Source organism: Lissotriton vulgaris, chromosome 10 (genome assembly GCF_964263255.1).
Source record: "Lissotriton vulgaris chromosome 10, aLisVul1.2, whole genome shotgun sequence".
Taxonomy (NCBI): domain Eukaryota; kingdom Metazoa; phylum Chordata; class Amphibia; order Caudata; family Salamandridae; genus Lissotriton; species Lissotriton vulgaris.
In genome coordinates this window covers 69,528,600-69,555,870 of record NC_141698.1, presented here as the reverse complement: position 1 = coordinate 69,555,870, position 27,271 = coordinate 69,528,600, and the positions used below count along the sequence as shown (strand labels likewise).

Here is a 27,271-nt window from a genome sequence, read left to right as displayed (position 1 = left end):
TGATGACGTGACCCGGTGAATGTTGCCTTGAACACTCGATTCCACGCTCGACAAAAAAAGTAACTTCCGGTGAAAAGGCGAGCATCACTTTGTTTCTCTGTACACACAAAGTCCGAGCGGTGATTGGCCGGCGCGTGGCTGACGGGCACGGCACATGGCTCCCCATTCAGTGCATGGGAATGGGTCTGGAACACGGCCTGTGCCGGGGCACTCGCTGCGTGGACTCACGGCACCATGGTAAGCCTGACCCCAGCTGTGTGCTCTGGGCATCCTGGGGGCTGTGTGCTCTCTGTATCCCTGGGGGGCCGTGTGCTTTGTGACTTTGTGTGCTCCAGGCATCCCGGGGACTTTGTTTGTGCTTGGTGACGTTGTGTGCTTTGGACTTCTTTTGGCTGAGTGCGCCTTGGGGTAGCTGTGTGGGGAATGCCTTTCTATTCGAAACATAGGTACCCGATCAAGGGGTGTTTTGCGTACAACTGCGTGACTATGAAGATCTGACACGGCTCAGAACCCGGTTTTATAGACTGCTAGCCAGCTCAGCGGGTTGAGCGCCAACTGCAGTGATCGTTGGGTAGCCCGTGGAGGCTGAGAACAAGGTAGGGGTGGGTCAGCAGTTCACCCCCCTCAGGCTGACAAGACTACAGTGGCTGCGGAAATGCATATTTTTTGCTGTTTAAGCGCAAAGGGAAGTTCATTTTGTTGTCGCTACGAAAGTTTAAGCTGCACTGTCAGAATTGTGTGTAACCCAAAAGTAACAGCATAAAATCCTGGCACGTCCAGTCAACATTTTAGCCTCCAGAAACTGATAATATGAGTGAAGTTAGGTAAAAAACAATACCTGCTATTTAGAAGACGTGCTAACATCAAAAATAGTCATCTCTATCAAAATACAGCTTACTGTTAAACGTTATCAAATGTAATCAATTTAGCGGCCTCTTGCCCTGTCCAGCTATAAAAATGTATGGAAATTACTCCAAGAGGCCGTATCCATTTATTTGACAGTTTCATATAGCGCCCAAGGTGGTCTAAGTCACTTCGCAACGCTAATAGAAGGGTAAGGATTTTCCTTTTTGTTCATATCATTGTCAGGTTAGGGAACTTTCTGTTTGTTTAGGTGGTTTGTGGCAGTTTTAGTAATTTCGCGAAGTTTCTAAGTAATTGTCATAGATTTCTAGCTCTTTACTGACATGGTCCCGCCCTTCTGTCACGGCCGCGCATCTTTTATAGCGCTCATGCGGCCAGCTCATTAAATTAATGACATCAAACTTTGGCACCCAATCTAGTGAGGGGTTAGTTCACAATACATGCAACCCCGGTCCTAGACCCCTGTCCGTGGTGGGAACCTTGGAACTCTGTGGAAAGGGATCCCCGTGAGCCGAGAGCGCTATGATGCACACTAATACCAGACTGAGCGCTATACAAATGTGCATCTAATATTGCCTTTTTAAATGATGTTTTTTTGTATTTTTGTAAATGGCTGTATTGTGTGTACGCTTACAAGATATCTTGCATATCGAAAAAAAGCTTATCAATCAATCTATACAAAGGCCAGCATCATAATAGAAATGCATTACACACCAGGGGTAGAGTTTAGAAGTACAAAGTCCGAGTTCCTTATTACAAGTAGGCTGCAGGATTCCCTGTGTGCATATAATATAATATATATATATATATATATATATATATATATATATATATATATATATATATATATATATATATACATATAATTCTAGTCCCTTTTTGCACATGGACTAGAATTATAAATCGTGAGAAGTGTATCATTCATCCCTGGACTTTACAAGATGTGATACAGCCCACCCCCTGCAATTATCCGCGGGTTGGTATCGCCTGGCCAAACCTGTTGATCTTTCTTGAGGGAAACTGGTCAGTAAATGCCGGATTGTGCAGATTTTGGGGTGCAAAGCACCAAATTCTAGGTGTTATGCCGCATTCTGGCTACATTGCTGGCTGAAGTCTAAATTCCAATGGGTGTGCTCCCAGTTTGTACAATACTGGGACTTCCAAGTGGTGTGAAAAATGACTGCACCCCACTGATGCCCCCCCCCCCCCCCCCCCGACAGATCTCACCAGGTCAAACGTGCAGGAGTTTATCATGGCAAAACAATCGTCTCAGTGCTTTAAATGCCCAGTCTGCACGTGATGCATCAGTTTCAAGTGAAAATCCTGAAACAGGAAGTATGTGCCCCGTAAATACCTCACCCGATCTAATGATATTAATAAGGTGGGATAAACACCTAAGACTCTTGCGCCTCCTTGTAATCCGGTCCCTAGAATTGCAAAACATGCCGTTGAAGGTAATTACTGCATTAAAAGAGTTCCAAAATCCGGGATATTGAGTTTCATCAATTGCTTTAATGACCCCACCCCCCACGCCTCTCAGCTCTGGTAACCAGGCCCTCCGAGATACAACACGGCTGAAGGAGTTCCCCTCTCCTGGGGGCTCTCTGTAACTCACAACATATCGGCATGGGGGTGAAGGGGCGCGCGCTGCTCTACATTTGAAGTAACTTAAGTCATATATCCAGGGTGGCAGATTTATCCAGACGCCGCTGGTGCAAAGTCACAAAAAGTGAACAAACCAGCGCAAACTATTGATGAAATAGTCACTTTCCAGCCAAAAATAACAATATTTGTGTTGGAAAGTAGCCTGTTAAATAATAAGTTTGAGCTACTTTTCACTCCCCTGTGTCTGTAGCACATCCCATGGGTGGTACATGGGCCCACCACCCTTGTTTTTTGACCCAAAGCCCTAGCTACTGACAATCGTCGAAGGGCTTTGCTGCAAAAAAAATGAACATCTCGATGTTGTTGTTAAATTGGTGACATCTTTTCATTTCTCCTGAGTTTTCAAACGCTGCATGTGTGCAGCAGGGTACAACACATCCAATGTGAGAAATTTTTTTGAAGGCAGATTATTTTGTACTAAATGGTAGCCTTGCAGTGTAAAACCTATGCTAGTCACCAGTCACACCTTTGCACTATGGTGCACTATGGTGCAAATATACGTGCTTGGCGTTGGGCAGCCTGATTGTGCACCAGGAGTGGGGGAGATATCTTAGAAGAAAGGACTCTGCGCTGCTCTCCCCCTAGAATAATGCGGCGCAGAAACTTTGGCTGTTGTGCAGCTTTGCACAACACATTTGCACCATGGGTTGGCAGAGAACTCAGGGTCTGCGGAGTTTACAGTAAGAGGTTACACTGATGCAGGGGGTGACGAGGAACTGCCTGGCTACCGACACTCTCCATGGCACTGCACAAACAGAGGTGCGGGGGAAATACGTCGAGACACAGAGTTTACAGTGAGTGGTTACTACACTACTTTAGTGTCCCTACCCAGTGTCCGCCAAAGCAGGCCGAGGCTCCATGCATGCGCACTTGTGAGCTTCCGGGCGCGCAGAGTTTACAGTAACTGCATTCCTAGAGATGCAGGCAGTGACAGCTGCCCCCTGCCCTTACAGTGCCCAGGACATACCACTCCATGGGGTGGGGGAGGGGTGGCTCGGTCCCGTGTTCTCCCTTTCTCTAGCCCCGCCCCTACGGTTCCACAGCCTTTCCACTGAAGCTGCCACGGGTGGCATGACAAGGCCGGGAGACCCCCTGCTCATCACAAGGCCTCTCACGCACTATGGAGGTTCCAGAAGGGAGGGGCTGCGGGGGCAGCCCCATGGCCCTGCGTGCACGTGACAGCCCTGGCCAGGTGGATGCCCTACACGTGTCCTGACCACGCTGTGTGAACAGCAGACCACCTGCCTCTCGCAGAACAGGCTCCACTGTGAATACTAACGGGGGGGAGGGGGGGGATACAGGATGTTTCAGGAGCGTATGTGGCACTGAAGGGGCAGAAAGCGCCCAGAAGACTGTCCATCTTTCTTCTTCTCACTGGACCTCTCGAGACAGGAGCCAACCGTGTGCCAACCAGCCTTGGTCCTGTTGGAAAGAAACTGCCCAGTCTGGGCTGGCACTGCAGGCCACGCCCCCTCTGAAAGGGACGACAAGCAACACCAGCACAGGACCCCGAAGAACTGAGAGAGAGTGGGGACACCAAAGAAAGGGTGGGGGGTGGAGAAGGGGTGAGAGCTGGACACATGTTGGCAGAGGTTGGCAGAGGGCGACACAGTACTCTTGCGGCTGCGTTATAAGCAGATTGTTTTTTGGGTGCCTTTCAATAACAATCTGAACAGAACATTCCTCTTCAAAATTAAGTATCTTAACTCTCTGACACATGAAGCCTGTGGGCTTGTGTAGCTTTTGAGTAAGTTTACAACTTTTAGTTAGTTTACTACTTTTTGTATTCACAAACTGCACTTTTGAGTAAATATACACTTTTGAATAAGGTTAGTACTTTTGGGTGTTCACAAACTGCACTTTCGAGTAACTATACACTTTTGAATAAGGTTAGTACTTTTGGGTGTTCACAAACTGCACTTTCGAGTAAATATACACTTTTGAATAAGGTTAGTACTTTTGGGTGTTCACAAACTGCACTTTTGTAGTAATTTACACTTTTGCAGTAACTTATTATTTTGTACTAACTTACATTCTTGCAGTAAGTCCATCAGCACACATGGCCAACCACTGATACCGCAACAACCTACATTAAAAAATAATCGAGGTGGGTAGTTAAAATAAAACCCCATAGGTAAATAATGTTTAATTAAATTAAATTATTTAAAATAGTTAAAAATATAAAATCATATAAATGAATCTTTAAAATATATAAAATATTATGTACTAATTTAATGTTAAAAAAAGATAAAATTCATAAGTTCTGTTTTTTGTTATAATTTCTTTTTTACAAAAGTCCAGTTTGTAAATACCATAAAAGTAGTAAACTTACTCATACGTGTAAACTTACTCATGAGTGCAGTTTGTTAATTAGGCCCTGAGTTTCGGTGGCTGAATCACAATTGTGTTCAGCAAGTGAGTAATAATGGAAGCAAGGGTATTTGTGCCCATATAATACATGTCATTTTATTATTTTTCCTCAGAGTTATCAAAAGCAAGTGCAAAACCTAAGTAAGCATAATTGTGCTCAGCTCTAAATTGGTACTTATGAAAATGCGTGTAAAAAGTCTCATGCCAATATTTACATTAGAACCATGCTTAGGTAAAGTACAGTAGTACAAGTGCAGCTTTCTACCCTTAGAGCAGGGGTCTCCAAACCGGTCCTGGAGGGCCGGATCCATTCCAGATGTTTTGTATATCCCCATTGAGATACATGTAGTAATTTTAAAAATCTGGTATGGATCCGGTCCTCCAGGACCTGTTTGGAGACCCCTGCCTTAGAGTGTTAAAAGTCAATAAGACACAAGTGGATTAGTTGCTAAGTACATAGCAAAGGCTTGGTTCATACGCACAATGCTGCTAAACACTGTAACAACTTAGACCATGTTACCTAATGTGGTCATTAAGCCCATCACTGTGTATGCACTTTATAACTTTTTATATAACCCGTCGTTTTATTTGTAAATACCTTTTTATCTTTTTATCTCATGAAATGAAATGAACATATTATTTTAAATGTCTTGTTTTTATGTGTGAATTGTTTGTACTTTTATGATATGTACATATCGAATAAAGTATTACAACAATAATCAATCAATCAATCAATGACACTTATAGAGCACGCTACATACCCGTAGGGTCTCAAGGCGCTTGGGGGAGGGGGGGTGCCGCTACTGCTCGAACAGCCAGGTCTTCAGCTTCTTCCTGAAGGAGAGGTGGTCTTGGGTCAGGCGCAGGTCGGTCGGGAGGGAGTTCCAGGTCTTGGCGGCCAGGTAGGAGAAGGACCTTCCTCCTGTAGTCGCTCTTCGGATGCGGGGGACGGCGGCGAGGGCGTGGTTGGCTGATCGGAGGTGGCGTTTGGGAGCGTAGAAGTTGATCCGGCTGTTGAGGTAGCTCGGGCCTTGGTCGTGTAGGGCTTTGTGTGCGTGGGTGAGGAGGCGGAAGGTGATTCTTTTGTTGACGGGGAGCCAGAGAAGGTCTCTCAGGTGTCCGGAGATGTGGCTGGTTCGTGGGATGTCGAGGATGAGTCTGGCTGAGGCGTTCTGGATCCACTGGAGTCTCTTCTGGAGCTTGGCGGTGGTACTGGCGTAGAGGGCGTTGCCGTAGTCCAGTCGGCTAGTGACGAGGGCCTGGGTGACGGTCTTCCTGGTCTCGGTGGGGATCCACCAGAAGATCTTCCGTAGCATACGTAGGATGTTGAAGCACGCCGAGGAGACGTTGTTGACTTGCCTGGTCATGGAGAGGGAGGAGTCCAGGGTGAAGCCCAGGTTGCGTGCATGGTCTGTCGGTTTGGGTGCGGTGCCCAGGGCGGGAGGCCACCAGGAGTCGAGACACAAGTGGATGAGTTCAGAGTTCAGGTGACTGAGTTTCCATCCTCTTTTGATGTTGCTTCTCCTGTTCATAAAGGGTCCTTCTCAGAGGCAGAAAAGGTTCTGTCACCAACACAGTGTAATCTGCCATGGGGGAGACACTGAGGAGGGAGGACCTCTCTGGTGCAAAATCTGCAAATGTGTGTGACTGTTGGCAGAAATTCCACTAGAAAATACAGGCGTTAAAAGAGCTGAGGTACATTTTCAGTGCTCACAAATCTAAACCCTGTAACATGCTTAGGGGTATTTCCCATCATGTTAAGAACACCCTACTGACCCACCAAATCGCGGCGCGGCAAACGTTCACTGCAGTATCTCTGCCAGACATGGTGCGTGATCCACCGCTCTGGAGAGAGCAGTGGAATTGCTACTACAGCTTGCAGAGGTGCTGGCACACCTTGGTGGGTGGATAGCTGAGCTACAGAAGCTTCTTACAGGCGAACAACAGCCTCTGCCTCACTCTGAATGGGGCGCGTTTGGCTACAGGTGTGAAATCTGCTGTTTTCAGCAGATGTTTACTTCACACCAAAAAATTAGGTTCCAATTGTTATCAATCAAAGGTTTGTAATCTAAGAAGTTACCTGAGATTGGCTATAGGTAGAAGTGAGGGGGAGCCTGCCATATCCTTTAGTTATGAGGAGAAAGTAGACAGGTGTGTGGCTGCGGGGAGCAGGAGGTGCCCAATGGATGTGTGAGGCCTATGTGGCAATGGTGAAGAGAGTAGAAGAAGTGCCCTTGTATCACCCAGCACTTAGGAGAATGGTGTAGAAGTAGAGGGGTGCCAGCGGTGCCACAAAACACCGAGTAGAAGGAGGTAGCACACGGTGTCCCTCCAGCACCGAGGGGAATGTGCTCGAAGCGGGGAGGTTCCAGCAGTTTCACACATCTCTACTGTCAAATTAAAGTCTTATAAATTGAATTTATTTTCAGAATAGTTGCGTTGTAAAGGTGTTGCGTTGTAATGCCTGCGTTGTAATGGATGTCTCCCGTATTTTAGGTAGTAGGAGTGGATGTGTGGGATTTGTAGTAAGAAGTGAGTAGATCCTTGTAACCACAGTTCAATCCTTTGTCTGGTAATGAGAGCACTTCAGATTACATGACATTATTTTCAAAGGCCGTGTGGTACCACGTTAGAGTGGTGCGACTCAGCAAAATGTGGTTCCCTTTAGGAGACTCTAGGCGAGGAAGTGCTTTCCTATACTGTGCCCCTAAGCGAGCCAGTTGTTCCCTGTAAAGCGATACTCAATGACAAGGCAGTATCCCGTAATGCGATTTTATATCGCGTAACAGTTTCCGCTGGTGCAACTTTAGGTTTCCTGTAGCGCAACTCTACATGAGTGTTGCGATGGGACATCCTTTCTAGTTAGTTTGTGGGAGCTACTGAATATGGTGCCTGACTTGTAGTTTGGCTCTTGCGACATGCTACTCTACCCTATGCAGTGGCCAAGGCCTTTACCTGGTAGTGCAAAGTCCAGGATCTGTCCTGTGACCTGGAGGCACACGTTTCATGCCCTCATTATGGACAGAGGACTCCTACCCCTGTCCGGGGTTTAGCACATACATTGGTGGTGGCAGCATACCATATTTTGTGTTTCCTTAATGTAACCAGACCTTTTGATCTGTACCAGTGAGTGTGTGGCCTACAAACCCCTCTCATATAATTACTGTTCTGTGAAATGCAGAACTTTGTGTTGACTTCCCATGCGTATGTTGAGTGCATGTGTGTGGGTAATCGACATACGCAGGACCTGCTAGCCTTCAGCAGACTACTCAAGACCTGCCTATTCGAGCAGTAGCATCACCCCCTCCCCCCCAGCGCCTTGAGACCCTCACGGTTGAGTACTGCGCTTTACAAATGTTCTGATTGATTGATTTAATTGGGCAGTGAGTCTTTGGTACGTGCATGCGAGTAGAACTCTGCATGTGTGTTTGAGTCTGAGTACTGAAGCCAGTGAGAACCAATTTTCATGGTCCTGGTCTGCAACAGACAAGAGGCAGGATGAGGAAAGGCTCCTCAGAGAGTGCAGTGTATAGACTGCATTCCCGTGGCTGGTGGGTGAATGTCTAGACACTTAATTTAAGAGGATGTGGATGGTGACAGAACTACCTTTAGAAAGTCCATGGAGACTTTCTTAGCATGAGACTGCTGAGTGTGAGCGGAGGCAGGGGGGGCTGCAGTTCCTATTGTTAAGGGTGTGGAAGTTTATAGGTCAGGCCCGCCCCTTTTTCTGTCCTTGATTACTGGTTCGCGGATTGTGACAGCCAGGTGGAGTATCCTCACACTTCATTTTTTCCATGTAGTGGGTGCTCCAGTTTGGAGACAGCTCCAGTGATACCTGCTGTGAGAAGTAAGACTACAGAAAGGCAGTGGCAGCCACGCCAATGTGGTTTCTTGTTTTTTCCAATTCATTCGCATACATCATTCTCAGAGAGGTAGAGTGTGTGTGTGTGAGGGGGGGGGGGTGGGGGGGGGGGGTTGGTGCCAGCTCAAAACTCACCAATCAACCAGCAGACGTAATAGCTTTAATGTCCAGCCCAGTGCTTGTCTTTTTAGGAAATAAAGTACTTTTAGGCACCCAACAGAAATAAATTATGAACAATCCAATTTGCATATACAAAGTGCTACCCCTGATCACAATTTCCATCCCAGGGGCTCTACACCCTGACTCTACTCAATGCGCTATTACCACATAAGGGACCATTTTTAGCAGAATCAGTTTTGCGCTTGACAGTGCATTGCAGTGCATTAGTTCTTTTCTTAGTTGAGGGAATGCTCGAGCACAGCTTGTGGGTTAGACATGTGCCCCTTTCCATCTTCTCAGATGAATGAAGCTTAGCAAACTTTGGCGGAGTGATCAAAGTGCCTTCGTCAGTCGTGGCCCTCAAGTGGGCTGATTCATGCTGATCCTTTGGCAAAGCAATTGCAGCCCTCATCTTGGCCAAAGGAAATTAATTCTACCGCAAAGTACTTATGACCCTACTATGAGTAGATGCTTCCTCAGGTTTGTGCTCCTGGTCGTTGCAGCCTTCTCAGGCCAATCAGGTCTCCCACAGCAGTGTTGTGGCTTTTCATGCTGTTGGAGGGACCACCCGTAAATGTATACATGACGGCCAAACAGGATGTCATTCATAATTAGGGCTCCCGGTTTTGTGGTATTTAAAAAAAAAAAAATTCCGTCTGTATTTATCTATATTTATTTTTGGGGCATTTTATCTGTATTTGTCCATATATATTTTAGGTTTTGCGTATAAATGTACTTTTCCATATTTATTTAAATGATAGACGTGCACTCATTCTTTGATTTCTGTTGTGTTATATTACATAGCAGTACATCCACTGGCTAATATTAGCATTATACCACAAATGTAAGTTGATACATGCAGTTATTTAAAGAAATTTCATCCTGTTTTTTAATTTGCCATGCTGTCCATCTGCTCAGCTGTTGGGCTATATTTCATGAAAGACAGCACGAAGAGTCACTTAAAAGAAGCAATTTTTCTGTATTTATCCACTTTTAAAAATAAATGCAGACAGAAAACATATTGTTATCTGTCTGTATTTATCTGTAAAAATCCGTAAAAACAGAAAACAGGGAGCCTTATTTATAATGCATTGATAGCATCCACTGTCACAAAGGTTTTTGCAACTGCATTTCACTCTTTAGTGCAGGGCTGCATCAGATTGACAGCCCTGCACCAAACAGTTTTCTTTTTTCTTTAAAAAAAATACTGAAATGAGATTTTCTTTTTGAAAAAAAAGGAAAAGCTCTCCTCGACATATGAGTCATCACCAATGGCGAGGGGGAATTATTTGCAATTTACTGTCCCTCACCTCCAGGGTTTGCCTGGCAGGGACGGATAGTAAAAAAAAATGGCTATTTGTCCGCCGATACTGATTGAGTGGGTGGACATTTAGCCATTTGTCCGACAGCCCTTACTCCGTCACGGCATCGGAGAGGTTTCGCTATGGCGTTGATGGTGTAGTCACCGCTCTAACCAAACCTACAGTCCACCTGTATTTAAATTGGACGGGCGGACCATTATGTTGGCAGGATGTACACTCTGTCGCATCAGCGCTAGAGTACACAGGCCGCCAACATATAAATTCGACCCAAAGTGATTTCTTTAGGTGCGACTCAAGTGCGCGTATCACATAAAGTGTCATGGCTGGTTTCATGGGAACGTTCGTATAAATTCCATGGAATGCCTTGCTATGCAAGAAATACAAAGTAGCACCAAGCACAAAGTTGAGCTACTGTTGGGCTACTTTCTAACATCAAATATGATTTGCACTGAAAGTAAATCCCCGAACAACACTTTGCACCAGTTTGAGTCACTTTGGTGACGTTTACCCAACTCAAAGTGATAATAAATCTTCCCCATAGACTTCCATTATGAGCTTCCCAAACTTAGGTTCAGGGACTTCAGCGGGCTGGAATCTCTGTTTCTTTCCACAATCCCCACATCTACATCAAAAGAATAAGTTAAATCCTCCACAATAGAGAAGAAGACACGGTCTGGGAATATGGATTTGGACATGGGAACACCATGTCAAAATCCATGTAATTCCCCCTTCCATGTAAAATAACGAGCTCAAATCCGCACACATTTACAATGTGTTTGGAGTAGGGGGTAAACGTATGGGGGCTATGTTTAGGCCCTGGTGTTGGGGGTTGACATCCGGGGGCCTCGTATTTGGGGCCTTAACGTGTTCCACCAGGTTGACTGAAACAGTTGAAGTAGCTTTATGGGGTGTGACCCTAAATGGGAGAGTGGTTTCCACTGGGGTGGTTGCAGATGCTGATTGGGCGTTCTATTGTGTGATGTCTCAATGCGGAGTGGTTACCTGTGGCGCGACTATCTAATGGGATGTGGTGTCCTGTGGTGCAATGCTCTATTGGGAAAGCATTTTCTGTGGATCCATGAACAGGTGTTTGTTGCCTTTGCCCGCAGATTGGAGGCTATGATGTTGATCTCTTCACCGTGGCCCCAGACCACGAGCTCCTGTGCTCGATCTGCCATGGGGTCCTGCGGTGCCCAGTCATGATCTCCTGCAACCACATCTTCTGCAAGAAGTGCATTCTACAATGGCTTAAAAGGTAGGCAGTGTTTGGGGTATTGTGTTCTGTGAATGATAGAACCCCCTTTGTTATCCTCATTCCAAAAACACCAGAAAGCTTCAAGACAGTCATAGCCAAATCCAACCACTGTGTATTAAGTTGCCATCAGTGAATCATGTAACAATAGGTTTCAAAACTCAAGCTGACTTCATGAGACAAAGGAAGATTCTGGAATGCCCATTGTTTTCGATTGTTAGAGATACAAGAATTGGTTAAGGTATTGTTTTTTCTCTATACTAGATGGATTCATTGAAGTTGTGTTACTCTGGGCTTTTCCGTGTAGGTTATTGAATTAGTATAACATTATAAAGTGTGCCTTAAGCTCACTTTAGATCACAAGGTCTGTCAACAAAGACCCCTCCAATCACACATCTACCCATGGTCAGATTAAGTGGTGTAACTATAAACATAGGGGCAGATTTACAAGCCCCTTGCACCTCATTTACGCCGCTGTTGCGTCACTTTTGTGACGAAGCAGCGGCACAAAAGATGCACCATGCTGCGGGGTATTTACAACGTGACGCATCTGAGAGATGCGTCACGTTGTAAAGCCCTGCGCCAGAAGTAGGCGTTCCTGCGCAGGGGGGAGGGGCGTTCCGGTGCAGGAACACCTTCCAAAAGTAGCTGAGTGAAATCTACAAGATTTCACATAGTCACTTTTGGAAGGTGTTCCTGCGTCAAAACCCTGCACCTGCTTGAAGCAGGCGTAAGGATTGACGCAGCATTGTAAAGATAGGGCCCCCCACAGCATTGCTGGAGCTGCGTCGGGACTCCAACAATGCGCCGCTTTTTGCCCCATGGTGCGCCGCATTGTAAATGCGGCGCATCCATGGTGGCAGAGCCGTGGTGCACAATAACTGACGCATCCCTGCTGATATGCAGGGATGCGCCAGTTATTGTAAATCTGCCCCAAAGTTTACTTGTCTCATAAGGAAATTAGACTATCTCCATGGCTAAGTGATCGAACTTCCACTTTTACTTTGGGCCATATGTTCAGAAGTGATTACATGATAATGCACACGGCACAATCCTCATCACCTGTCGTAACTATTGAACTTTGCATCGGGATCAATCAAATGCGCGTAGTGCGAAGAGCTTCAGGCAGGGACATTTTCAGAAATGATAAATTAAAATATTCCAGACAACACCCCCCCTCCTCCAATGACTGCCAGTCAAGTCCAGAGACTGATCTCCATAAAGGAAGTTATATGCACTGTTACTACATTTACCAGAGAGCTCCAGGGATAGTCCCTCATGTGATCTCTCTGGAGTACATCAAGCAGGCATCTCCTCCAAAAATCTGATACATTTACCAGTTGTGCCTATTCTTCAGAATCTTTATTAGCTTCAACCCTTTTTGGGTAGTGAATGATAATGCAAAGTTTTCTTTTTACCCTAAATCATTGAGGTAAGTCCCTTCTTAAGAGGCCGCTGGACTCTCACCCATATTTGTGGGCTTCATCACCGCGTCTGCTCCAAGCCTACGGCAAAATCCTTACCTCACTCTTACAACTGACGCAGTTTCGCAGATGGTCAGGTTTTTTTCAATGACCCGTTCAGTCTGTGAAAGAAAAGCCAGCGTTTTCATGCTCATTGGAAGTCTAAACAAATTTATTTAAGCAAAAGTATATAAAAATAAGCTCTCAGTGAGACAGAGCCCTCACCCAAGACAATGAGCAATGCAACGCTCACCCACTTTACATTTTCAGCTTATAAGTAGCAATGGGACACTGGTGACAGAAACCACAATGACAGACAGTTGGAGTTTCAGCAGGCGTCGGCTTTTCTCAAGAGAAGGACAGAGGAGAGCTTTAACAGATACAGATGATATACATTTCTCAAACATTGACTTAGATATTTCGAATGCTCGCTTATGAGTGTCAACTGGAAAAGGAGGCTAAATCCAGCAGCAGGGTGAGAATGGTGCAGGCCTAGTAAAATAGGGGTGGGCGGAATTTGCGTAGTCGCGCTACGCAAAGCTCCTCGAAACGGTAAAAAATCTCTGCGAGCATGCAAAAGTTCAGCGAACACGCGTGATTGCTTGTTCCGCCCATTCGCGGTGCTTTTTCCCTGTTCTCGAATGCTGTTTGCGTGCTCGGGTAGAAATATGTCGCGAACATGCATTTTGAAAGCGCAAATAAGCAAAAAATTCCAAGAAGCCGCAGATCGCGGAATTTTGTGGCAATTCCGCGTTCTCCACGGAACTACCAAAATTCCACAAATTCTGCGAGCGGAACAGAATTTACCACCCAGGTATATAGCAAAACAAGGGGTTCCAAAATGGCTATGGTTAAATATAATGGCATGCTCATTAAATGCAATACAAACTAATAAAACTGCTTTAGAACAACTGCGAGTGAGGCCAGAAATAAAAGATAGAGATGATAAGTCATTTCCATTCCTTGACAGCTGTTGAAGAGAAGGCCCCATCTCCCAAAGAGACCATTCTGGTCCTTGATATCTAAAGTAAGCATTGGCCCGAGATATGGATCTGAAATTTTGAGGACATAAAAGGAGGGAGTTCACCGGAGTCTCAGTCGGTGTATTTCTTCCGCTTGCTGGAATAGGTCTCCAGCTTGTTTTCATAGTCCTTGGCAGCTGGGCATCAGCCGACCTTCAATCAGTTCAAGTGCACTGTAGTAGTACGAAAAGCCAACTGGTCACCTTAGGGAAGAATTTCCCTCCTTGTTGAGTTTACTGGGTAGAACAGACTTCCCCTGGTTAAAGAATGTATTAATCAAGCTCAAGTGAGTGCAACACAGGCAGATAGATCCTGCAGCGGGGCGCTCTAAGTAGACATCTTTCGTTTTCGCTTCTGACAGACTTAAGACCATAGGGAAAAAGGAGTGGGTGAGTTGACTTCACTGTTTCTCTTTGGGCTTCATCATGCATCCACCATTTGAACACATAAGATATTCACAATCATCTACAGGTAACCGTAACTGCTGGTGCACCTAAAGCGATTGCAATTAACTGTTTATCCACACGTATAAATGTTTGCGATTCTTATTGCACATGCAATGTTCATGACCCTTCCAATCATGAATAAAATATAAACAAAAAGGGAACCTGATACAAGATATCTCTAAGCTGAATATACAAAGGAACCTACTAGGCATATATCCCAGGTACAGCTACTGCATCCCAACACCAATTTTAATACTCCAACCATGACCTTGGGTAAAGGGTAAGAGGGCCTAACACCCCATGACTGTGGTATATGAGACCATTTTGGGGGTCTTTGCTTCCTAAGATACTCCAAGTGTGTAATTACTAGCAATAGTTAAGGTCTCAATGCCCCATGGGATCACAGGCCTCTCAAACTAGGACAAAAAGAGAGAACCACAGTGAGTGGATCTTCAGTGGCAAATGAACAGTGGCTTGGATAAGGCAGTTGGTACTGTCCACTAGGGACATTTGTCATTAAACAACTTTAATGAATTTCTTACCTGACTCCTTTCAACCACTACAGGACTAGCAGACAAGGCAAGCCCCAAGCATGGGGTTTAGGAAAATGTTTTCTTCACATGGATCAAATTTTTTCACCTTAAAAGTTTGAGACTCCAAAGAAAATCTGGGTTTTTGAAACACTTTAAAACACTTGTTGTACTACTAATAACTACCTGAAAAGGGCACAAGTTTAGAAGAGCAATGACTGTGGGTGGGAAAAGACTTTACACTTGTTTACGAAGACCCACAAATGTAGAACTTGGTAGGTGTTCAACACATAATATGTGTTTGCACCATTAACTATTACATAAGCTGATATAACTGTGCAAACCCAACTAGCTCAATTTTTGTGCCAGACATCACGTCATGAAATGAGGAACGTATCGAACGAGTAGCTAAACTTGTTTGCTTCATTCTTGAATATGAAAGTAGCAAAAACGATGTTGAATTAATCCAAAACAAAATGTTGCTGAGCTGCAAGGCACCAAATGAGTCTTGTTTTTTCACAGTGGTGCTCTTCTTAAATTTTTAGTCCTCCATGAGTTTTTAAATCATTTAAATCAACATAAAGTCTGAGAAGATTGCCATGGAAATAGAATGCAAATATGAATTCAGGAATTTATTCTATTTCGTTTTACATATCCATACTGCGTATTTTGAGCATATTTTCCAAATTTTCTTTCCAAAAACAAAATTCTAATTTGTAATTAATACATTCTTTCTATTGTTACATTTTGGGTTTCATCTTCTTCTGATGATTAGTGTTTCACAAATTGAAATATTGATGCTGATACATAAAGAAAAAGTCACCTCATGTAGAAACAATTCAACAAGTTCTTCTTTTCTGTATACACATAGTCATTGCTCGTTTCACAATTTTTTAACTTTTTCTATTGATATTGTATTGTATGAGCCTGCATGCAATACAACGAAAAACAAAAAATAGAATGAAACAATCCCAAATCAGACATTCAATATATTTTTACAATTTTAAGATAGCATTAAAAGTCTCTTAGACGTGTATGCTTGAGTGACGTTATAGTGTTGAGTAGCGGTTTTCACCATTGCAGACTGTGATTCAGGGTTCTCCCAGTTGCCTTCATTTCTGCGCATTCTCCCAGAAAATATGCATTATAACATTTTATTTCAAGGAAATCCTGAAAGTTGCATCACTCAAGTATCAGTATTTTTTTATTTCCTTAAAAAAATATATCTAATCCTGTTCTTCTTTAAGACCTCTGGTTAAGTAGCTCCATTCAGTTTAGTTAAAGTTGTAGCAATAACCTTTGCATATTTCCTCCACATAATGACATTCAAACCTGTTGACACATTTGATAGCAAAGCTAAGATACTTGACATTGTTGAACAAACTATTTGGCCAAACTTTATTTCCACTTCTAATTTCTAATAGTGGATTTATGTTATTTGATTACTTGAATTTTCATGATGTCTGACCCACAAAACCTTCCCACAAGGGCATTTTAGAAAGTAAACTATATTTTCTATATCACACATCATGTAGTTCTACTGATCGCCCTATTATGGCTTGAAGGCATTTGAAATCTTTTTATTTTTTGGGGATTCAATTGCAGTTAGTCCATGTGATGCAGGGATACATTTCTTTTCTAAGTGTTTCAATTCTGGCCTTAGGTTAACGTTTACCAAGTAATCTTTAAACTTTGTTTTTTTCTTTTGAGATCAGTTATTACTCCAGATCCCGCTGTGGTATATTCAATTGTTTTTTAATGCTTTCTTATTCGATCATGCTGTGTATGCAATAATGAATCTTAAACATTTTGGCAATCTTGCTAAACACATTTTTAGTTCTTCGCTGAAAATTAATTGTGACATAGTTTAGGCTTTTTCCAAAAACATAATTTGCATATATATGTTTATGAAACATCCCTTGTTTGCATTTTTATGCATACAGCATTTCTCAGTTATTCACTGTAAGATAGATTCAGTGCTTGGGGTATTTGGTTGGACACCTTCAGCTCATAAACTGGAATTTGTATATGTTGGTTTAACATACAAGTCAGTTAACAATTTATCCTGATCTGGTCAGAACGATGTATCCAAAAATGTACACTTGTGTGTTCTTCACTGAGGACCAATTTGAGTGAATGGTGAGAAATGTAGGCATACTGCAAATATATGACCCTCCTCTTTCCTTCCTTAACATATTTCCAGTTTGTCTTTGATCACTTTCTAATCCATTTGTTCCAATGTAAATTTGTCAGGAATGTCCTTGCTCTAAAATGCATTTAAATATATGTATATGTATATGCTGATGCTGCTTGTGTAATAAGAAACAGAGCATACTGTTTTTGTCTATTGCCTGAAGCTGAGACACTACTTTCAAGTAGCTTCCTGACATCAAAATAATGGTGAAAGCGGAAGTGACATCACATGACCATTGACCAAGGTGACATCTTGTTAACGGTTGGTCCGGCTTCTCTTTTCTTCTCTGTCTTTCTTGTGAAAGGTTGGCAGGGTGACCCTTCCGCAGTTACTTCACCATTGTCCTCCAAAGTAACTGAGAGGAAAGTAGTAGCGACGCTAAGCAAGGCACCAAAAATACTTTGCAGGAGGAGATGGAGAAATCAAGCAAAGAAGACAATACCATTGGAGAAGAAAAAAGAAAATGACATGCATAAAAACACCTCTCCAATCAAATACCCGCCAAACAAAAACAAAAAAACTGAACCAAGACAAAGCAAAAATCTAGAAAATATAACTGTTGTAAACAGAGGAGCACAATCTTCAAGTTCCCAACCTAGAATAAATAAGTGACTGAGGTGTCGGGGGCAAAGAACATGACAGAGATGGATCCTTAAACTTCTTTATGCAATGAGTATATGGAACTGACTCTTTATGTAGTGTGATAATATTGGCGCCTCCCCACATGCCCTAGACATGGTCACTGTACATGTAGTAGTAAAACAAGCCTATCCATAAAATTGTACTTCCTATCATTCTTACAGTGTAATTCCCATCTTTAATCACCAGAAGACTCACTTCTAATATAATATCTCAGTTTAGCCCTTTTTTCCCTTTTCCCAATTCTCAAGAAAAAATGGCACATGAAGAAGACCTGTAGGCAAGTGCAGTACCCTTGCAATGCGGTTTGGGATGTAGGCCCTCATTATGAATGGCCTGGTAACTGGTGTGAGAAAATGTGACTCCACTGATTAAGAATTTATCAAGTGCGATAAATATCAGCCAATTGCACGCTGTTGGACAGTGACATGTAGATTTTGGTGTTTCCTGCACCTAAGTGTGCATGTTTCTGCAAATTCAGTAAATTTTTCCCAATAAATATTGGTAGGTATGACTTTCCGATATTTATCACAAAACTCATAAATGCAATTTGTACAGTAGCAGAAGTTACCACATATATCCCAATTAATTGGGACCAAGAGAGGCACACGTTTGCCTTTTTAAAATGGAATAACCTGGCTGAAGACGGCTGATAGCCAGAAACCGGTCCTAGGATGCTTGATTCCGGTCCAGGGAAGACATGGCTTGGCAGTTCGGGCTGGACTGTTCCCATGAGGCACAGGGTCAAGACTGATTTACATATGGCCATGTCTGAACTGGGGTGGCTTGGTGAGCAAAATAACGATGGATTAAAGCCAGATCTGTGACTGGGGGGGAATGTTTTGCCATTGTCCAACATTCCGTCCATCATCTTGTGTGTTTTGCTAAAATGGAATCTCTGGCACTGTTGGGATCTGTATGGAGGCTGCTGTATTCAGCTTTACTGAGCTGGGTGGGGACTGAAGTCTGGGGTTTTGCCAGGAGCTTGGTAGGGACACTGTCAGTGGCTTTGCTTAGAACTGAGGGAAATGGTGTTTGCAGCTTTGCTGGGTGCCAGCTGAGGATGCCTGACTGTATGCGTCTTTGCTGGGAGCCAGACAGAGACTAAAGTAGGCGTCTTTGCTGCAAGCAGGGCAGGTACTGGTCTACACACCTTTGTTGGGAGCTGGTCAGAGATGGCTGTATGTGGCTTTATTGGCTGCAAGGCAGCGACCGTGGTGCGTAGGTTTACTGGAGCCTGAGCTGGAACCACCGTGGTTCTGTTGGGAGCCAGGCAGGGAGCATCTTATGTGACTTTACTAGAAACCAGGCAGTGAGGTATAACACAACTTATGAACCAATATCACACGACTCAGATGAAAGACACATATTTTTGTTTCCAATCTTTATTGACTGTTTAAAGATGGGGTATGTTAATAGTCTCTGATTGACAATTTAAACTAACAACCAACCACTAAAACTCAACCAAGCTAAATCCATGCTTACTTTTTAAAAATGAGTTCCAAGTTGGAAGAAGCAGCCCCTTGCTCTGGAAAGATGTAAGATCATTTTGCCTGGCTACTACTAAATGCAAAACCTGCATCTTTCAGTGCTTAATAGTAGGAAAAACGTTTTTGTCCGGGACACTATTACACAGGTTGCAATAACAGTGCAAAATCAAAAAGCTACATTTTTGTGCAAGTCTACACTATGATATAAGCTACCAGTTGACATAGTAGCAAGACCTGACGTCTTAATTATTTAACATAGGCAGACAGAAGCTCCTGAGGCGGAAAGCCGGGAGTAATAGCACTCGTTATTTTAAAATTGTACTTGGCAAATCTTTGTGTTTTTACCTGTGGCACCACTCATCCTGTGCACTCCCCCTTCCTTTCAATCGCCGATACCTCCGCGCAGCCAAGCTAAACGCTGCCGCGGGGTTCAAACAAACGAATTCTTGCCGCCATCAGCAGGGCCGTGAGGACACGCCCACCGGCCAGAGGACACGCCCCCTCTCCTCCCCCCATAAAATGTGCCAGGGCCGGATGCGCAGCGGACGCGTTCAGCGGGCCCGCCTAAGGCAAGCCCGTCTGCGCCCGTCCGCGCCAGGACGGGCCTAGGGCCAGCCACCCTGGACTCTTCCACCCAACCTACGATATCATACACCAGAGACTCCCTGCTTCAACTGGGTCGGCCCCTCCAGCCTCCCTGTACGACTATTCATTACGGTGAGAGCTCTCTTACCCACTGCCCTCACTGCTCATTCAAACTCACCCCTATGATGAAAAACCAAGCACCCCGGACCATCATTAAGATGGCCCTGCTAAATTGCAGATCCCTGCCCAAACATAGTCATGACATTTTTATGCTTCTAGAAGAAGAACAACTTGAGATCCTATTTCTCACTGAGACATGGCTTACTCCAGACTCAGACTTTGATGTGGTGCAGGCGTTAACGCAGGGTTACCTCATACAACACTTGGATCGAGCGAAGGGTAAGGGGGGAGGGATAGCTATTATCCACAAGGAACAACTCCCATGCAGATTCCGGGACAGTCCTCTACTGAACTGTGAAAATGTTCATTTTAGCATTCAACTATCCCCCTGTAATTCACTCTCAGGAGCCCTCATCTATCGCCCTCCAGGACCCTTGGGTTAATTCTGCAGCTCCCTTGTTGAATTCTCCACGGCCATGACAAGTACCTTGTCTAATCTACTTATCCTAGGGGATCTTAATATCCACTTCGATAATGGGGAGGACAACACCGCATCAGAGCTGCTCCTTGACCTTGCCACCCATCACCTCCATCTTCAGAACGACCAACCCACGCATAGCCTTGGGCATTTACTTGACTCTACTTTTTGTAACATCGATACCCTGGAAACCAGTGCCCGATCCCTCTGCCCTGGTCAGACCACAGGCTTATCCCCTTCAGTTGGGAGATTCCTACCAACGCCCCTCCCATTCAATCTCCCGGCAGATCGGCTCGTCCCTGGGCAAAATTAGACCCCAAAAAATGGGAACAAATCCTTGATCTCTCCAAGCCCAGTCTTGCCATCGACCCCGTAACAGCGGACGTGGAGTTTTCAACTTGGATCGAAAACTCCCTCAATACCATCCTTCCTAACAAACCTTATCGGACATCCCGTAAAAAAACCTCCTCCCCATGGTTCACCCAGGAAACCCGCCGTCTGAAGAAGCTATGCAAAAGGGCTGAAAGAACTTGGCGGAAAGACTTCGACCCCATTAGCAAGAAGGAATACAGGCTGGCCGTCCTCAATTATAAAAAAGCCTTGAAAATTGCCCAAACATCCTTTTTTCAAGAAAAAATTAATGCTGCATCTTGCTCGTCGAGGGAGACTTTTCGTATTTTGAAACTACTCTTGAAAACCCCAGAGTCCACCTGTCCGTCTGTCCTCGCAGACAACCACTGTGATAAGTTGGCCACGTATTTCGATCAAAAAATCCAAAATATCCTGCAGCAACTCCCGCCTATCCCTTTGGACCCACCACCTATTTCCCTAATACAACCCCAGAACCTCAACACGAGACTTGAGACGTTCACTCCCATAAATAAGGAAACCTTGGCCCCCATCCTCCAATCTCTTAAAAGTGGCTCACCCTCTGACCCTGCCCCAGTTAAAACCTTAAAGCAAGTAACACCCACCATCCTCGCACCTATGGTACACCTGATTAATGCCTCTCTGTCATACGGAGTGGTTCCCCCCAGCTGGAAAAAGGCGAAGGTTAGAGCCTTACTAAAAAAACCTAATCTATACCCCTAGCCAACTTCAGGCCTATATCGCTCCTTCCAGGCATCAGTAAAATGACAGAAAAAACCTGGATAAAATCCTTTCTCCATGACCGTTCATTCCAGGTGATCGAGGGTAGTTATACATCTAAAGAGACCCCTATACGTTGCGGAGTGCCACAGGGCTCCTCCTTGAGCCCCACGCTCTTCAACGTATATATGTCCCGCTGGAAAAAATAGTCACCCCTCACAGGATTAAACTTCTAACGTACGCTGACGACACCCAGCTGGTTGTCTCCCTCTCTCAGCAGGAAAACCCTACCACCAATCTTTATTCCTGTCTGAGAGACATAGTCATCTGGATGGACAGTTCTCACTTGAAGCTCAACAGCGACAAGACGGAGATACTGGTAATGGGAAATCAGGCTCATTTCCGTCCAGATTCTCTATGGCCCCCATGCATGGGCAAGCCCCTAACCCCTAAATCCGAGATTAAAAGCCTCGGACTATGGCTAGACCAAAATCTCACCATGCACACCCAAGCTAGGAAAACGGCCGGGGTCTGCTATGGGCTTCTGCGATCCGCCCGGAAAATTCTACCACTGCTCCCTTTCCCATCAAGGAAACTCCTCATCCAAGGCCTTATCCTGTCACGTCTGGATTATGGCAACGCACTGTTTCTGGGTGCCCCGCGGAAAGTTACTACCAAACTTCAAGTGGTGCAGAACGCGGCTGCACGGATCCTCACCAACACCAAGAGCCTGTGCTCGGCCAAGCCAGCCATTAAAGCACTTCATTGGCTGCCCGTGGTCGAAAGAGTGCAATTTAAGGCGCTCTGTCTAACGCACAAAATCCTTAACGGTAAAGCCCCTCCCATCTTCAGAGACCTGGTGACTCCTTACACCACCTCTAGACCTTTTCGATCTTCTAATGCCCATTTAACTTTGCCACCCAAGATCAAGAAAGCGCAATGAGGAGGTCGGCGTTTCTCCTATACCGCTTCCAAATTATGGAACTCCCTCCCTCCTGACATTCGTGCACAGCCTAATCTCCTGGCCTTCCGAAAATCTCTGAAAACCTGGCTGTTCCCGTGAGCCCCCCGTCATGACTTCGCCTGTACTTATTCAGCGCTGGGACGCTCACCGGCAGCCATGCGCTTTAGAAATCCTGTAACATTTAACATTTAACATTAAAACAGCAGAAATCGTGCCCAATTGTGAGGTTGTAAAATATAACTAACATAATATGCCATATATTGAATATAATTGGAAATGCTGATGTATATTAAAGCTTCACCTATCTGTCTTCCACTCCAGGCACCACACCTGTCCCTGTTGCAGGACTGAAGTCCGCGGGCGACTGCTGGTCCTCGTGCATCGTCTCAACAAGAGAATCAACAGGCTGGAAGTCAAGGTAGAGTGCACGTGTGCCGTTCCCGAGCAAGTCTTTACCCAAGACACTCAAGATGCTGTCCCTTGTTAGCTTATGAAGAAAGGATAGCTCTGCTGTCTGTTTCTAATACACCTCACCAATCTTAGGACCTACAGGTTCCACCTAGTCAATGTTGACTGGCTCTAATCAAGGGTGACGCAATCAATTGTCGCTCTTTCACTTTTCAGAAATGTGAGTTTGCGGTGGTCACTTTCTAGCACAGTATTAAATTGAAATATCGCCATGTTAGACAAGTAAAAATGGAGCCTTCTTCCATGTCGAATAAAACAGATTTAAAGGCCTCATTTAGACCTCTACTGTAGTGTAAAAAAGAGTGCAATCATCAATTTCACCAAATTTTTTCACTGCTGTTGAGTTAGAGTTGTGGGTGTATTCAATTCACTTGATTTTTGGGTCATACTTACCACAGGCTAATATTTGATGATAAATGCAAGAAGGATACGGTAAAAGAATGAAAAGAAATTACACAAATGATTCACAAACAATGCAAGAGTATTACTTTGTGTTCAAAAAATGCAATCCACAAACCTCCGGCACATGAGCTCCTCTAATTCCTCTCTTTTGTCGTCTGTATGGAGATCTCTGTTATTATGCACACATAAGTACGGGATTTAGTATTAAATGTGGGAGTGACCAGGCGGAATGGTTGAAGAATAGGAAATAATTACAATCACTCATTGGTGGTAGGCAAGAACACTAATACATATGTTAAATTAAATAACATTTTAAATTAAACTTTGTTTAAATTATTTTTATCCCAATTACTTAAGATTTTGAAAAAGTAAAAGCATATAAATGTTAATGTTTTAATATACACAATAACATGTTGAAAACATATATTGGAAGTGATAGTTCTTTTTCAAAACCAAATGTACATCACCATTAAGATAATACATAACTTGAATTTAAGATTGTGACACTTTCAACCCAAATGGTACCGTGAGGGGCGGGAGATAAAAACATAACATTTTATTTGAAATAGAAAGAAAATTAAAATACATTTTTCATAAAGTGAAGATTTAATACCATTTTAAGTTTCAATTGAGTTGTATTATACATTTCTATTGTGGTAGTCTTAGGTGAATTGGAGTTAGAAAAGGGTGTTTTAATATTTTTTGATTGGGAAATAAATCATCTTTATTTTTTTTTAAGGAAAAGTAATTGTTTTAAAACTCCCTATTATTTTCTATAAGGAGCTCTCCTCTCCGATGGTTGAGATGTACACAAATATATGTAAAGTTACGCATAGTAACATTTAATCATAAATGTAGTTGTAGGAATTTGAAGAGCCGGAGATTCATATGTCTCCATTTATATGTAAATAAACAACATGGACATTGCGAATACCTATTATTATACAACAACAAAAGAGTGACTAAAACAACTAAGAAATCATAAATACATGATTCCACAATAAATGCCACAAACTAAATTGGGTGAAAAAGAAAAAGAAATGTTATCTTTAAAAGAACCCTCACTCACCAACCTGGTTGGTGACATGCTTCATCATTGGGTTCCACTGGCGAGACCAAATGTCCCCCAGTGTGCTACAACGCCTGATTTACAGCGGAGCTGGTTCTTTTCTTTGTGAAAAAGTGAAAAAAGAGATGATAATGTGTGTGATTTAAAAGATGACTGATTGTAACCTATATTCACTTTAATTCCAGGCCAAACAGCATTGGTTAAAAATAAGTGAGAAAAGGACTATTCAGAGCTTTTAATTTGAAACCCCGTGTCCTAAATAGTGGTGGTCAACATGTTTCTGCTAAATAAAGCAAAATTCGCTTAGCATTCTTCAGGACCTATATGTTGATCCTCCGGTGGTATGCACATGCTAAGGTGCACCCTACCGTGAGGATATATGTGTGAAAAAACCCGTATTACTCACGGAAAATTACCCGTGGGGGCTCACCCAGACCTCTCTAGGGCCCGTTACTGAAAATAAACAAGTTCCGTGTTACATGGGCTCAAACGGCAGGGGTAATCTTCACGCCGTGCTCCATTTGTAAACCGACGACTCCCCGCGGACTACCTATTCCGTAGCACTTCCGTGGCCCAAATGCAACCAATGAGGGGTACAGGAGTGACCCAATAACCCTGACTCTCTAGTTGTTTATTTGTATTTTGCATTGCAAATACCTGCCACGTGCAGATTTACACCTACGTAGGTTCAGATCTACACATGTGGAGATCTAAACATGCTAATATACCTTTGCAAATTGGGCTCTTAACGTAATAGGAGTGTGATCTAGGAGTTACCTTACTGGAAGAAGTCAAGGAGCTTAACTATGTGACATTGTTGTCGGGAGGGTAAAAGGAGATGTCTAACTAGTGCGAACAATGCACACATCCCTTGTGAGGCCTCATCTGAAGGATAGGGTTCATTTCTGGAGGCTGCCTTTTCTGAAAGGGAAAATACCTGTAAAGGTAGACCAGAATTATAACTGGTTAAACCAAATGGCCATATAAGGGCTGTCTCTGGTCTAACAAATGCAATCAAGTGCACAGTTGAGGTAAGTATAAAGGAGACTAATTGATAAAGCCAACGAAATTGTCAAAGTGAATTAAAATACTGAGAGATGCATATTGTCCTAGGAAGAGGTCTACAAGAACTCAAGGTTGAATAAGAAAATGATGAGCAGGCATGGAGAGGTTCATGAATATTAGAAGTTGTCATTTTGTATGTAAAAGGAAGTGAGAGCAAAGAACAAAGTCCCAGTACCATTAATGGATACTGAACAGTAACTCTTCTGGCAAGAGTGCATAGTAAAATAAACGCTCTGTGCTGGCATCAGCGAAAATCTTTAGATGAGTAAGGCCAACTCAACCTTCCATCTTTCCCAGGTCTGTAAACAAAGCACCATCAAAGTAGGTAATAGTAAAATATGCTATTTTTCCTGCTAACAAATGGCAGGAATGTGATATGATTCACTATTTGAAATGAAGTGATATCTCTAGTGGGATAGCATGGATAAACCTGGAGATGCTATAGAAACTCTGGATAAGGAGTAGACAATGAATGGGTAGTGTGAAAGGGCCTGGCAGACCTTAGTCACAGTAGGTTTTTTCTTTCACGAGAATAAAATGCACTCACAGTGATGTTAATAAAATGGTGTTTGTGTAGTGTTTACCCACAGGTATTTGCTTCTATCCTCTTCAATTTCTTGGTACCCAAATTCCTCTTCTTAATATATGTCCTTTTCTTTCTGCCCACAGTGCCAATATGAACAGCATGGATGCTCCCTGAAGTTTCCTGTATCCCGGTTGGATGAGCACTCTTCATCGTGCGAGTTTGCATTGCTGAAGTGCCTCAACGAGGGCTGCCCCGCTGAGGTTCTGCGCAGGGACATGGAGGCTCACCAGGCCAGCTGCCAGCATTGGAAGGAGCTATGCCACTCTGGCTGTGGCACGCTCCTCACCATCTGGAACCGTGATCAGCACAATTGCTACCTGGAGCTGAAGGAGGAATGGGAGCGCAAGACACAGGAGACCAGGAGAATGGTGGCCAGGCTGAAGCAGAAGTCCAGAAAGATACAGAACCTGTCAGCACAAATACGCCGACAGATACTACTGATCTGTGAAACCTTGGATATTCCAGACGGCAACGAAACAACTGCCAATGAGGTCTCCGGATAGACCCACCCAAGGGGCAAGAGTGGTCCAAGCTAGGCGATAAGAGCTTAGAGAACTGAGTCTGTCAATGATCTGATTTTGGGAAGTCAAAGAGGTCACTGACAGAACAGCAGACAGACTGAAATAGAATGTACAGAGACTGTAGAGTCCTACTGGTTGCCAAGAGAGCTGATTGGTCCAAACTCAAGGCACGTAACTAGGAGGTATAGCCTTGGCGCCTTTCATAAGAAAAACTGTGCTAAGAAATAACAAATGGTATGCAAAATGAAAAAGTGTACAGGAAACATGATGTCCTGCGGGAAACGCCACACAAAGATAGTCACACTTGCTCAACCTATGAAATTTGTCTTTACATGAAATTCAGTATTTATCTTAGGTTGGGTACCAATCAACTGGAGTTGGTTTGTAACACCTTTGTAAACTAACATATAACACATCTACAGAACATTGCAAATGTGGCACAGTTTAAATGTTATAGGGTTTCTTTGTTTGCTAAAGTACCAGTTTTTAGAAAAGAGTCTTATAGTCAGATCTATTCTACCTGCAAATCACGCTTTTATCACAACTTTTGCGAATGTGGGGACCGAGGAAGGGTGTCCATTCTACAAGGTTATCTTTCTAAGCCAATCTGTAACTGCTTGTGGAGCAAACTAGGAGTATTTTTTTA

General features: G+C 43.7%; 1 protein-coding gene across 2 annotated transcripts; it reads left to right on the top strand.

The window, feature by feature from the left end:
• RNF151 (ring finger protein 151) lies at nucleotides 1-27,271 on the top strand. 2 transcript variants are annotated; one of them, XM_086942380.1, is made up of 4 exons: nucleotides 1-237; nucleotides 11,352-11,497; nucleotides 22,836-22,932; nucleotides 26,188-27,271. In XM_086942380.1, the coding sequence occupies exons 1-4, from the start codon at nucleotides 235-237 to the stop codon at nucleotides 26,605-26,607; spliced, it is 666 nt and encodes a 221-aa protein (XP_086798506.1). In that variant the 5' UTR covers nucleotides 1-234; the 3' UTR covers nucleotides 26,608-27,271. The 2 variants fall into 2 exon arrangements, with proteins under 2 accessions (XP_086798506.1, XP_086798507.1); XM_086942381.1 differs by lacking the exon at nucleotides 1-237 and adding an exon at nucleotides 3,588-3,796.